This window comes from Sus scrofa, chromosome 7 (genome assembly GCF_054392235.1).
Source record: "Sus scrofa isolate SSC_HxYL_T2T_F1_AM1 chromosome 7, Sscrofa_HxYL_maternal_Yorkshire_Landrace_v2.0, whole genome shotgun sequence".
NCBI classification, from domain to species: domain Eukaryota; kingdom Metazoa; phylum Chordata; class Mammalia; order Artiodactyla; family Suidae; genus Sus; species Sus scrofa.
This window is the reverse complement of record NC_139389.1, coordinates 40284113-40296294: the sequence shown is the minus strand read 5'-3', so window position 1 is coordinate 40296294 and position 12182 is coordinate 40284113. Positions and strand designations below refer to the sequence as shown.

Below are 12182 nucleotides of genomic sequence, written 5' to 3'. Positions count from 1 at the left end.
AGTGGTAATGAACCCAACTAGTATTCATGAGGATGCGGGTTTGATTCCTGGTCTCGCTCAGCGGGTTAAGGATCCGGCGTTGCCGTGAGCTGTGGTGTAGGTCGCAGACACAGCTTGGATCTAGCATTGCTGTGGCTGTGGCTGTGGCCGGCAGCTGCAGCTCCAATTTGACCCCTAGTCCGGAAACTTCCATATGCCATGGGTGCAGCCCTAAAAAGGAAAATAATAAATAAATAAATAAATAAATAAATAAATAAATAAATAAAATGCACCTGATGAAAAGTCTCTTTCCTACTGAGTGTGAATATCTCTCACACTGATCCACTCTCTCCCCACAGATGTGCAATGCTTTCCAAAACATCAACCTTTTGGTGCTCATTGCGGGGTGTCACTGTGAGTAACCTTCGTCCTAAGAAGAGGGCTGTGTTTTCTGCATCCTGGATGCTCTGTTCCCCAGGTTTCTGACCCTATATGTGTTCCCCATTTGGTTTGTAGCGTCTGTGGTCAGGACATTTGAGAAGAATGATTTCTTTGACTCTGGCATCAGCAAGGCCCAGCTGTTCCTCACCCTCCATGACGCTGTGCTGTTTGCTTTGTCAAGGAAGTTGCCGGACTCCTCCGAGTTAAGTGTGGACGAATCTGAGACAGTGATCCAGGAAACCTACTCAGAAACAGAAAAGGTTGGATGATGTGAAGCATCGGGGCAGGGAGGGAGGCGAGGGTGAGGAGGAGGGAGACACTGAATCCGACAGAGATGAGCAATGTCCAGGGACAGTTTCTCGTGTGTCTGTCCCAGGATTTGAGATGCTGAAAGGCTCCCCTACTGCCTGGTAAATAGCAGTAAACCTGAGTCCCAAGTTCCCACACTGTCATGGCATATGGGTGCCATTCAGGATCCTTTCCCAACCGAAGACAGGGTTACCCACCCTAGTGGAGGCCTCAAGGATCCTTTAACATCAAGCGTGGTTAGTGCCAGTGCCATACCAATTGATACTTTTTTTTTTTTTTTTTTTTGCTTTTTTTAGGGTCTCACCCGAAGCATATGGAGGTTCCCAGGCTAGGGGTCAAATTGGAGTTGCAGTACTGGTCTACATCCCACCACCACAGCGTGGGATCTGAGCCACATCTGCGACCTACACAGCTCACAGCAACACCAGATCCTTATAACCCACTGAACAAGGCCAGGGATCAAACCTGCATCCTCATGGATGCTGGTCAGGTTCGCTACCACTGAGCCACGAAGGGAACTCCAATAAATATGTTTAAATATCTCCCTTAGCTATCCCTTTAGAATACCCCCTCCAACCTACCCTTGGGATGAATAATAAAACTGATAACTAGCAGAGATAAAGCTCTACCAGTCTAACTGCAGGGCTAGAGCAAAAGCTGAGGACCATAGATGGAGATAAAACCAAAGAAGACAGCAGGAAGCCAGGTCACGAAGGGCCTTATCTGCCAAGGATCACATTAGGGAGTTGAAAAACAAATAAAATCAAGAATAGAAGATGTTCTGGAAAGCTGCCAAGACCATTGCTATTCAAATGGTTTAAATGAAATCCAGCCTGGGTAGAAAAACTAAAGACATCAGAAGTTACGGAGTGATTGAGCCTAAAGAGCAAGTAAGTAACTGAGGAACCAGAGGGTGCAAAGAAGATGAAAATCAAATTAAGTCCAGAAATATTTTCTACTTTGCTAGGAACCCATGATTTCTGGTACCTGAAGTCCTTCTGTATCCTGAAATTCCTTGGCTGTTCAAAAATTAAATGTGATTGCGAAGTTTTTTTTTTTTTGTCTTTTGTTGTTGTTGTTGTTGCTATCTCTTGGGCCGCTTCCGCGGCATATGGAGGTTCCCAGGCTAGGGGTCGAATCGGAGCTGTAGCCACTGGCCTACGCCAGAGCCACAGCAACGCGGGATCCGAGCCGCGTCTGCGACCTACACCACAGGTCACGGCAACGCCAGATCGTTAACCCACTGAGCAAGGGCAGGGACCGAACCCGCAACCTCATGGTTCCTAGTCGGATTCGTTAACCACTGCGCCACGACGGGAACTCCTGATTGCGAAGTTTTAACCCGTCAACTATGTGTTATTTCAGAATGGAGAATCAAGACACAAAATGAAGAGCAGTCTCACAGGAATCCCTAGAAATAAAACTTCAGGCTTTGCTGCACAGCAGGACCCAGTCACAGAGGAATCAGAGCTGGACATGGATCTGTATCCCACGCTGGAGTCACAACAAGAGACTGGGCTAGATCTGGACCTAGGTCTGGATCACCAGATGGAGCCTGAGTCAGAACTGGAGCCAGAAACTGAACCCGAGCCCGAGACCGAGACGGAGACAGAGCCTGAGTCCAGGCCCAGGGCTCAGGCATATCCTCGGCAGCAGTACTGGCCTCTGTATCAGCCTCCATCCTCCAGATCTCCACCTCAGACATAGTCAGGAGAGAGGAGATATCAACATAGGAATTCTCATACACCCAAGGGCAACACCACTGGGATCCCTTGTCGATTAACTGGGAATAAGCAGATGGGTTCCCGCAGCAAATCCTCCCCACCCCAGGGGGCCACTTGGTCTGGAGGCCTGACTAGTGACAGACCAGCTGTACCTGCTTTGGGATTCTTCCACTTGCTGGCCTTTCTTGCTCAGTGAGTATTGGGATCTCACGCCCAGATCCCAATACTCAATACCAAGAATTATCTCTGAATTCCGTACTCAGGCTCACTTCATTTCACCTTCAACAGATATTCCACTGAAGGAGTTCCTCCTTCACAACCCTCATCTCTGCATCCCCTACCCCCACCCTGGGCCTCTCCAACTTACTCATCTCTGTTCCCCTTTCTCCAAGGAGATGAAGCTCAAATAAAAATATGTAACTCTAGTTACATTTGGATCCTTCCTGCATCTTCTCCCTTCTCTGTAATCTGTGTGCCGAAGGGAGTGTCGGGTAGAACAAGTGCCAGAAGTAGGTGGACATGGTGGGGGAAGAGATGAGCAAGGAAAAGAACAACTGGGTAGCATTTGTACGTTATATGCAGGTAATCTTCACTGAGCTGATGCAGTGGGAAATAGGTGGAAACAGGCAGGTTAAGTCAGGCCAGCCTGTGAAGGCTTATAGTACAAAGAACTGTTAGGCTGAAAGCACTTATGCCATCACTCCAAGGTCAGGATCTTATCCTGACAGTTTCAGAAGGCCAGTAAGCTGGACCAATTGATGATAATGTCAGCTCTAAAGAACTCCCCCGTCTTCAGATTCACATTCACCACTGCTTCTTTCTTAAAAGTTTTTTTTTTTTTTTTTTTTTTTTTTTGGTCTTTTTGTCTTTTTTAGGGTCGAACCTGCAGCATATGGAGGTTCCCAGGCTAGGGGTCTAATCAGAGCCACAGCTGCCGGCCTACACCACAGCCACAACAACGCCAGATCCGAGCTGCATCTGCAGCCTGCACAACAGCTCATGGCAATGCAGGATCCTTAACCCACTGAGTGAGGCCAGGGACCAAACCCACAACCTCATGGTTCCTAGTCAGATTCGTTTCTGCTGCTCTGTGACGGGAATTCCTCTTACAAGTTTTTAAGGATATGGGCAATCTAGAATCTGTAGTCTTGGTGGACCAAACTTAGTTAAAATCTGTGACAGACACAAGTCCCTTAGGAGCTGGAAAAGTCAATCATCACTAGTTTGGTCCAACTCCATAACTCCATTTAAAAAAATTTCCCCTCCTCCACTAAAAAAAATAAAAAGGAAAAAAATCTAGTATAAAGGTACAACCAAAAGAGAATATAAACCCCTGGGCAAAGGCATATGGAATCCTGAATTTTATTTCTCACTCAGTAAACAAGATTCCTCTTGCTTAGGTAATCAACTTTTCTCATCTGTTAGATGAAAGCAATCCTTGTTAAAATATGTCTCTTGGAGTTCCCGTTGTAGCTCAGTGGTAATACAGAAGCTGGGCACCAGGGACACAGCTAGATGGAGCCTACAGGTTATTCCCATGGCATCAAGGGCTCTACAAGAAACCGAGTCAAGGGAGTTCCTGTCGTGGCGCAGTGGTTAACGAATCCGACTAGGAACCATGAGGTGGCGGGTTCGATCCCTGCCCTTGCTCTGTGGGTTAAGGATCAGGCATTGCCGTGAGCTGAGGTGTACGTCACAGACGCGGCTTCGATCCCGAGTTGCTGTGGCTCCAGCGTAGGCCAGCGGCTACAGCTCCGATTCGACCCCTAGCCTGGGAACCTCCATGTGCCTCGGGAGCGGCCCAAAGAAATAGCAAAAAGACAAAAAAAAAAAAAAAGAAACTGAGCCAAACCAGGAATGAATTGTCAGTGTGGCAGGAACAGGCCCAGAAATGTTTCAAAACAAGAAAATTTTCATATTTAAAACAGGAGACTAGGAAATGCAGGCAGAGCCCAGTTTCTGTGGGCTGCCGTCCTCTTGCTCCAGCTCCCTTCCATTCCCACCAGAGCAAGGTCTTTAGGAATTCCTGTTATGGCTCAGCGGTAACGAACCCGGCTAGTGTCCATAGGGATTCGGGTTCCATCTCTGGCCTTGATCGGTGGGTTAAGGATCCGGTGTTGCCATGAGCTGTGGTGTAGGTTGCAGACTTGGCTCAGATCCCGCATTGCTGTGGCTGTGGTGTAGGGTAGCAGCTGCAGCTCTGATTGGACCCCTAGCCTGGGAACTTCCATATGACACAGGTGTGGCCCTAAATTTAAAAAAAAAAAAAAAAAAAAAAGAGGAAGGTCTTCAAAGAGAACCAATGGCTCTGACACGAGTCGAGTTTAGACTTTGGTCCTTTCTGTTACCCCGCAGCAGAGCTAAATCTTGGCTTTCAGGCATGACTTCAAAAAGACCAACCTGATGCTTGGACTACAGTCTATCCTTAAAGAATACTCTCTGTAAACGCATAACATCCATCCCCTCTGGAAATAATAAGATGAAGAAAAATGGTTAACTGATTATAAATAGGACAGCATTAAAGAAAGGGTAAAGTGAGTAATAATTCAAAGGCTGAGTCTTCTTCAAAATGCAGATCACCCGAAATTCTAAGACATTTCAAACTTTACAAAATGCTATGTTTTGGGTTGGCTAGCTCACTTTTTATTGCATGGTCATCCTGGCAGATTTTACCACTAATGAGTAACAGGAGAAAAATTCTAAACACTAAAAAACTAGTACAGATCAGATCTGAAAAAGTAATTATCTTAGCACAAATTTTTCTCCATTACTGAAAAAAAAAAAACCCTCAAAGTAGCTTATGTTCTATAGTAAATGGGTTGTGGGCTATGATTTTTACATGTGGGAACTAAATAGGATAGATACAACTGCAGAAGATTAGTTTTGGAAAAGAGATTGATCAAAACAGGTGACCCTAGGTCTCTGTCTCTGAATACATTAAATATCACAAGGCCCAATGGATTGTAACTTGGTCATACCCTTATCTGATTTAGATGATTTTTTTTTGGCCACACCCACTGCATGCAGAAGTTCCTGGGCCAGGGATTGAAACTGAGCCATAGCAGTGACCCAAGCCACAGCAATGATAACACTGGATCCTTATCTGCTATGCCACCAGCGAACTCTGATTTAGATGACATGTAGATGAAACTTTGGACTTAGACCTTTGAGTTGATGATATGTAAGAAGGACATGAAGTTTGGAGAGCCACAGCATTGCACATGCTATGATCTAAAGGTTTCTGTTGCCTCAGATACATATGTTGAAATCCTAATCCCCAAGATAATGGTATTAGGAGCTGGTGCCTTTGGGAGGTAATCAGGTCACCCTTATAATTATTAATGGGATTAGTGCCCTTATAAAAGAGGCTTCAGAGAGATCCCTCCTCCATTCCACTCTATGAGGACAGAGCAAGGAGACAGCCATCTATGAAGCAGGAAGTGGATTCTCACCAGACACCAAATCTGCCAGCATTTTGACCTTGTACTTCTCAGCTTCCAGAACTGTAAGAAATTTCTGTTGTTGATGAGCCACCAAGTCTATGGTATTTTGCTATAGCAGCCCAAATGGACTAAGATGACCAGGGACTTAACTATATCACATCGAGATTCAACTCTCATTTATCAGAAGAAATATAGGATATAAGGGCATAATCCAAGGTTATTAATGATCTTAGGATCTCAGAATTTCAATGCTAAAAAAGACCACAAGGGTCATCAGACTATTACCCATTCAATCTCTTATGGTTAAATTTAATTCAATAAACGCTTATTGGAAGACATACCACATCCCAGATATTTTGGTGTTTCCATAATTTATTGCTGCATAACAATCCACCCAAAACTTAGTGGCTTAAAACAATGTAATGTATGTGCTTATGATTCTGCAAAATCTGGGCTGAGTTTAGCTGGGCCCATTCATGAGGTTGCAGCCACCTAGAGATGCACCGGGGCTAGACACTGAAGATGACTTTACTCACAAGTCTCGACACCTCAGCTGGGATGGTTGGAAGAGCTGGAGGCTGGCCAGGCAGCCATGATCTCTCTCTGCACGTGGTCTCCCTGGGAGGGAACCTGGGCTTCACACAGAGGCTCAAGCCCCGGTATCACCCACCACATTCTGTTGATCAAAGTAAGTGACAATACCAGCCTTGATACAGTGTGAAGGGAAATACACTCTACTGGGTTTTTTTTCTGGCCACACCCTAGCCATGTGGGAGTTCCTGGGTCAGGGATGGAACCCAGGTCACAGCATCAACCTGAGCTGCTGTAGTGACAATGCTGGGTCCTGATGAGCCATATGGGAACTGATGAGCCACATGGGAACTGCTTCTACACTGTACTTTTAGAAGGGCAAATACAATCCAGTTCTTGAAGGGAAAATAATTTATGGCCATGTCTCTCTCGCTCGCTCTCTCTCTCTCTCTCTCTTTTTTTTTGGCCGCACTTGCAGCATGCAGAAGCTTCCGGGCCAGGGTTAAATCTAAGCCACAGCTTCAACCTACACCACAGCTCTGGCAATGCCAGTTCCTTAACCCACTTTACTGGGCCAGGAATTGAATCCATGCTGCCACAGAGACAATATAGGATCTTAACCTGATGCACCACAGCAGGAGCTCCCAGTTTTTATTTTTATTTTGTTTTTAGGGCTGCACCTCAGCATATGGAAGTTCCCAAGCTAGTTGAATTGGAGCTGCAACCACAGGGCTATGCCACAGCCACATCTGCAACCTACACTGCAGCGTGCAGCAATGCCAGATCCTTAACCCACTGAGCAAGGCCAGGAATCAAACCTACATCCTTGCGGACACTATGTCTGGTTCTTAATCCACCGAGCCACAAAGGGAACTCCCACTATAGATGTTATCTTTTTTTTTTTTTCCTTTTCGGGCTACCCTGTGGCATATGGAATTCCCAGGCCAGGGATCAGATCTGAGCCATAGTTGTGACCTAAACCACAGCTGCAGCAACTCTGGGTCCTTAACTCACCGTGCTAGACTGAGAATTGAACCTGTGCCCAGTGCTCCTAAGATGCCGTCAATCCTGTTGTGCCACAGCAGGAACTCCTATAGCTCTATCTTAAGGTGCTCCAATTTTTTTTTTTTTATCTGCTATGTGTGATCAACTGTTAATCCCATCCAGTGAATTTTTTCATCTCTGACCTTGTAATTTCTTTCCTAGAAGTTCAGTTTTGGCCTTATATCATACATACCTCTACTGAACATGTTCAAGATTTCCTCTAGTTTCTTAAACATGTGCAATACAGTTATAGTTGTTTTTAATGTTCTTTTCTGCAAATTCTTTTTTTCTTTTTCTTTTGTCTTTTTGCCATTTCTTGGGCCGCTCTCACAGCATATAGAGGTTCCCAGGCTAGGGGTCTAATTGGAGCTACAGCTGCCGGCCTACGCCAGAGCCACAGCAACGTGGGATCCGAGCCGTGTCTGTGACCTACACCACAGCTCACGGCAACGCCGGATCCTTAACCCACTGAGCAAGGCCAGGGATCGAACCCGCAACCTCATGGTTCCTAGTCGGATTCGTTAACCACTGTGCCACGACAGGAACTCCTTTTCTGCAAATACTAACATCAACGCCCATCCTTGGTCAGATTCAATTCGTTGATTTTTCTTCTCACTAGAGGTCATATTTTTCTGCTTCTTCACATACTTGTTCACTTGTCTTGGACACTGGACCAATCTTGCTAGATGCTGTAAATTTTATCTTGTGTATGGGGTATATTTGTCTTCCTATAAATATTTCTGAGCTTTGTTCTGGGAAGTGGTTAAATTACTTGGAAACAGGTTGATCATTTCAAGTATTACTTTTATGCTTTGTTAGGTGAGACTAGAGTATCATTTAGTATAGGGCTAATTATTCCCCCAAACGGAGACAAAGACTTTCTTTCTTTCCTTCTTCCTTCCTTCCTCCCTCCCTTCCTGCCTTCCTTTTGTCTTTTTAAGGTGGCACCCACAGCATATGAAGGTTCCCAGGCTAGGGGTCCAATTGGAGCTGTAGCTGCTGGCCTATACCACAGCCACAGCAACTTGGGATCTGAGCCCTGTCTGCAACCTACACCACAGCTCACAGCAATGCTAGATCCGTAACCCACTGAGCAAGGCCAGGGACCGAACCCATGTCATCATAGATACCAGTTGGGTTCGTTACCCTGAGCCACGACAGGAACTCCCGACGAAGTCTTTCTAAAAACTTTCTTTATCCAGTGCTCTAAATATTGGACTTGACATAATCAAAGTAGCCTCATATTTTAATTCATTTTGTGTTATTTTATAAATCTGCTGATGGAGACTTTTTAAAGCTTGTGATATAGATTTGTTAAAATACAGCTTTTCATTACAAGAAAAATAGTCTCTAATGAAAATCTATAAAAGCAGGGGGAAAAAAGAATCTTTTGTACTTCCCATTCCTTAAAGATTAATCCTGTTAACATTTTGAAGTGTTACTTTTGCTTTACTAAAAGCATAGTAAAGAAGGGATCTTCCCTTCCAAAGTTACAGAACTTGGTGTTCCTGTTGTGGCTCAGCGGGTTAAGAACCCAACATAGTGTCTGTGAGGATGTGGGTTCAATCATTGGCTTTACTCAGGGGGTTAAGTATCTGGTGTTGCCACAAGCTGCAGTGTAGGTTACAGATGCAGCTTGGATCTGGCATTGCTGTGGTTGTGGTGTAGGCGAGCAGCTGTAGCTGATTCGACCCTAGCCCAGGAACTTCCATATGCTACAGGTGTAGCTGTAAAAAGAAAAAGCAAAGTTACAGAACTTTTTAAATCTTCATCAAATTAAGGGATTCTCTGATTAAATCTAAAATGGCCCATCCTAACATGAATTTCTTGCTCTCAAGGACTAACATAAACAACCCTGCAGGATGTTCACATCTGACTCCAGTCCTTTTAGGCAGCTCCAGGTCTGCAAGTTTGGTTCCAGCACACTTTCTTCAGATTTAATAAATTCAAGGAAATGCCAGGGAGTGGACAGAAACTATGGCCATTCCCTCATGCTGTCTAATTTTTTAGGAAGCCATGGTTTGCAGCTGCCCCTCTAGTCTCAGGGCAGGCTGTCCTTGACCAAGCTGTGAAGGCAGCAGTTTACCTCGAGATTTTTTTCACTGAAGGGACACAGGTGGTAGCTATGAGCTGAGCCTTATGTTTGTCTGGGGTTTTAAAATGTCTTCCTGCTCTGCAAAAGATCCCAGGCTGGAGGGGAGACTGCATATTGCTCAGGGACTGCAGTGCTGAGTACCTCCACTCATCCCTGTTTTAAGATTCAGCAGGGCTGTGAGGGCAAGGAGGGAGGCAGGATTCTACATCGCCCTCTGCTGGGGGCCACAGGAGAGGTTTTTGGTTTTGTTTCTTTTGGGGTTATCTTTTTTGGGGGGGTGTTTTTTGCCTTTTCTAGGGCCACTCCTGCAGCACATGGAGGTTCCCAGGCTAGGGGTCTAATCGGAGCTGTAGCTTCTGGCCTATACTACAGCCAAAGTAACGAGGGATCCGAGCCACGTCCTCGACCTACCCCACTGCTCACAGCAACGCCAGATCCTTAACCCACTGAGCAAGGCCAGGGATCAAACCCGAAAACTCATGGTTCCTAGTTGGATTTGTTTCCACTGCGCCACGACGGGATCTCCGGGGTTATCTTTTTTTTTTTTGGTTTTTCTTTTTATGGCTGTACCTTCTGTATATGGAAGTTCCCAAGCTAGGGGTGGAATTGGAGCTGCAGCTGAGGCCTACACCTAACAACAACACCAGATCCAAGCCATATCTGTGAACTATGCTCCAGCTTGTGGCAACACCACATCCTTAATCCATTGAGAGAGACCATGGATCAAACCCACAACCTCATGGAGACTACATCGGGTTCTTAACCTGATGAGCCACAATGGGAACATCTGGTTTTGTTTGTTTTTATTTTTACAAGGAGAACATTAAACATACTTTATTAGCACCAAAAAAATCATCCATAACATGGCAGAGCAAGCAGAAACACACTTAGCAGTCAAAGGGTTAGTGTTGCATACAATTTGGCTTTTTTGTAGCCTTGGCAATAGCTATCAGGCTGTAAAACACTATGCTGTAGCAGCAGGTTAGGAGGCTAGGAGCACTCACTAGTGGTACGGAGCACACTAACAAAACGACACAAGAATGGGAGTTCCCGGCATGGCTCAGTGGTTAACGAACCCAACTAGCATCCATGAGGATGAGGGTTAGATCCCTGGCCTTGCTCAGGGGGTTAAGGGTCTGACACTTCAGTGAGCTGTGGTGCAGGTTGCAGACACGACTAGGATCTGGTGTTGCTGTGGCTGTTGCATGGGCCAGCAGCTACAGCTCTGATTGGACCCCTAGCCTGGGAACCTCTATATGCCACAGGTGCAGCCCTAAAAAAAAAAGACACAAGAATGGATTTGATTACTTTAGTGCAGAATGTCTAGGACAAACTGTAAATTCAGTTCAACACTAGAAGCAAACACTAGAATTTGAGATTACTTCCAAAATACTGCCTACTATTCTAAGTGACAGAGAGGTGCTCATTAAAGTTATTTACAGAGAAAACAGTTATACAGCACCTTTAAATATGCAATTTAGGTTTCATATTTTCCATTAAAGTGCAACTGCACCAAGATTCTGTAAATCGTATTTAAGCAATTCAGCTATGAGTTCACAACAAAGAGATACACACTGCTATGCAAATTATGAATTATAGCTTACCAATAATCTCAGCATCAGCAACCACTATAGTTACTGCTATCTGCCTTGCTTGGATATCTTTTATTTTCATTTTCTTTATTTTTCTTTTTCTTTTTTTTTTTTGGTCTTTTTTGGGGCTGCACCCACAGCATATGGAAGGTTCCCAGGCTAGGGGTTGAATCAGAGCTGTAGCTGCTAGCAGAGCTACAGCTGCCAGCCTACACCACAGCCACAGCAACGCCAGATCCGAGCCTCGTCCGGGACCTACGCCACGGCTCATGGCAACGCCGGATCCTTAACCCACTGAGCAAGACCAGGGATGGAACCCACAACCTCCTGGTTCCTAGTCGGATTTATTAACCACTGAGCCACAACGGGAACTCCTATTTTCATTTACTTCGTGGTTCACAAACTCACTACATACACAGTAAAAGATCCAACTTTAAGGAATCAGTGCACATGTCAACTTTAAAAATCACACACAGGGCTATATTGCAGCAGCTATTCCAAATGTCTGTTCATTTTTTGTTTGAATTGTGCCATCCTTTTTTCTTTTTCTTTTTCTTTTTTATTTTTTAGGGCCATATCTGCAGCATATGCAATTTCCCAGGCTAGGGGTCCAATTGGAGCTGCAGCTGCCAGCCTATACCACAGCCACAGCAACGTGGGATCAGAGCCATGTCTGCAACCTACATCACAGCTCACAGCAATACCAGATCCTTAACCCACTGAGTGAGGCTAGGGATCAAACCTGCATCCTCATGTATACTAGTCGGATTCGTTTCTGCTGCACCACAATGGGAACTCCCCCAAAAATCTGTTTTAAGTTATAGCATTTGTTAAAAAAATTAATCCCTGAGGCCTATAAATAAAACTCCACTCTCAACTTTATAAATCTGAAATTTTAATACATTTAGAAAATCCAACTTATTTAGCAGTACCTTTTGTGAAAGAGACAAGGAGACTGAGTCTAAACTATAGCAACACTTAAGTGTAATGCACTATCCTTGCACTAGAAAATTGCATTTTTTTT

At 44.9% G+C, this 12182-nt stretch overlaps 1 protein-coding gene across 5 annotated transcripts in view; it reads left to right on the top strand.

The window, feature by feature from the left end:
- SLC26A8 (solute carrier family 26 member 8) overlaps positions 1-2895 on the top strand; it is a 66420-nt gene extending 63525 nt beyond the window's left edge. For all 5 annotated transcript variants that reach the window (XM_084967884.1, XM_084967885.1, XM_084967882.1 and 2 more), the window contains 3 exons: positions 339-393; positions 496-680; positions 2095-2895. In XM_084967884.1, coding sequence (XP_084824010.1) covers positions 339-393; positions 496-680; positions 2095-2436 — 582 coding nt within the window. In that variant the 3' untranslated portion in view covers positions 2437-2895. The remainder of the gene's footprint in view (positions 1-338; positions 394-495; positions 681-2094) is intronic.
- The last annotated feature ends 9287 nt before the right edge of the window (positions 2896-12182 follow it).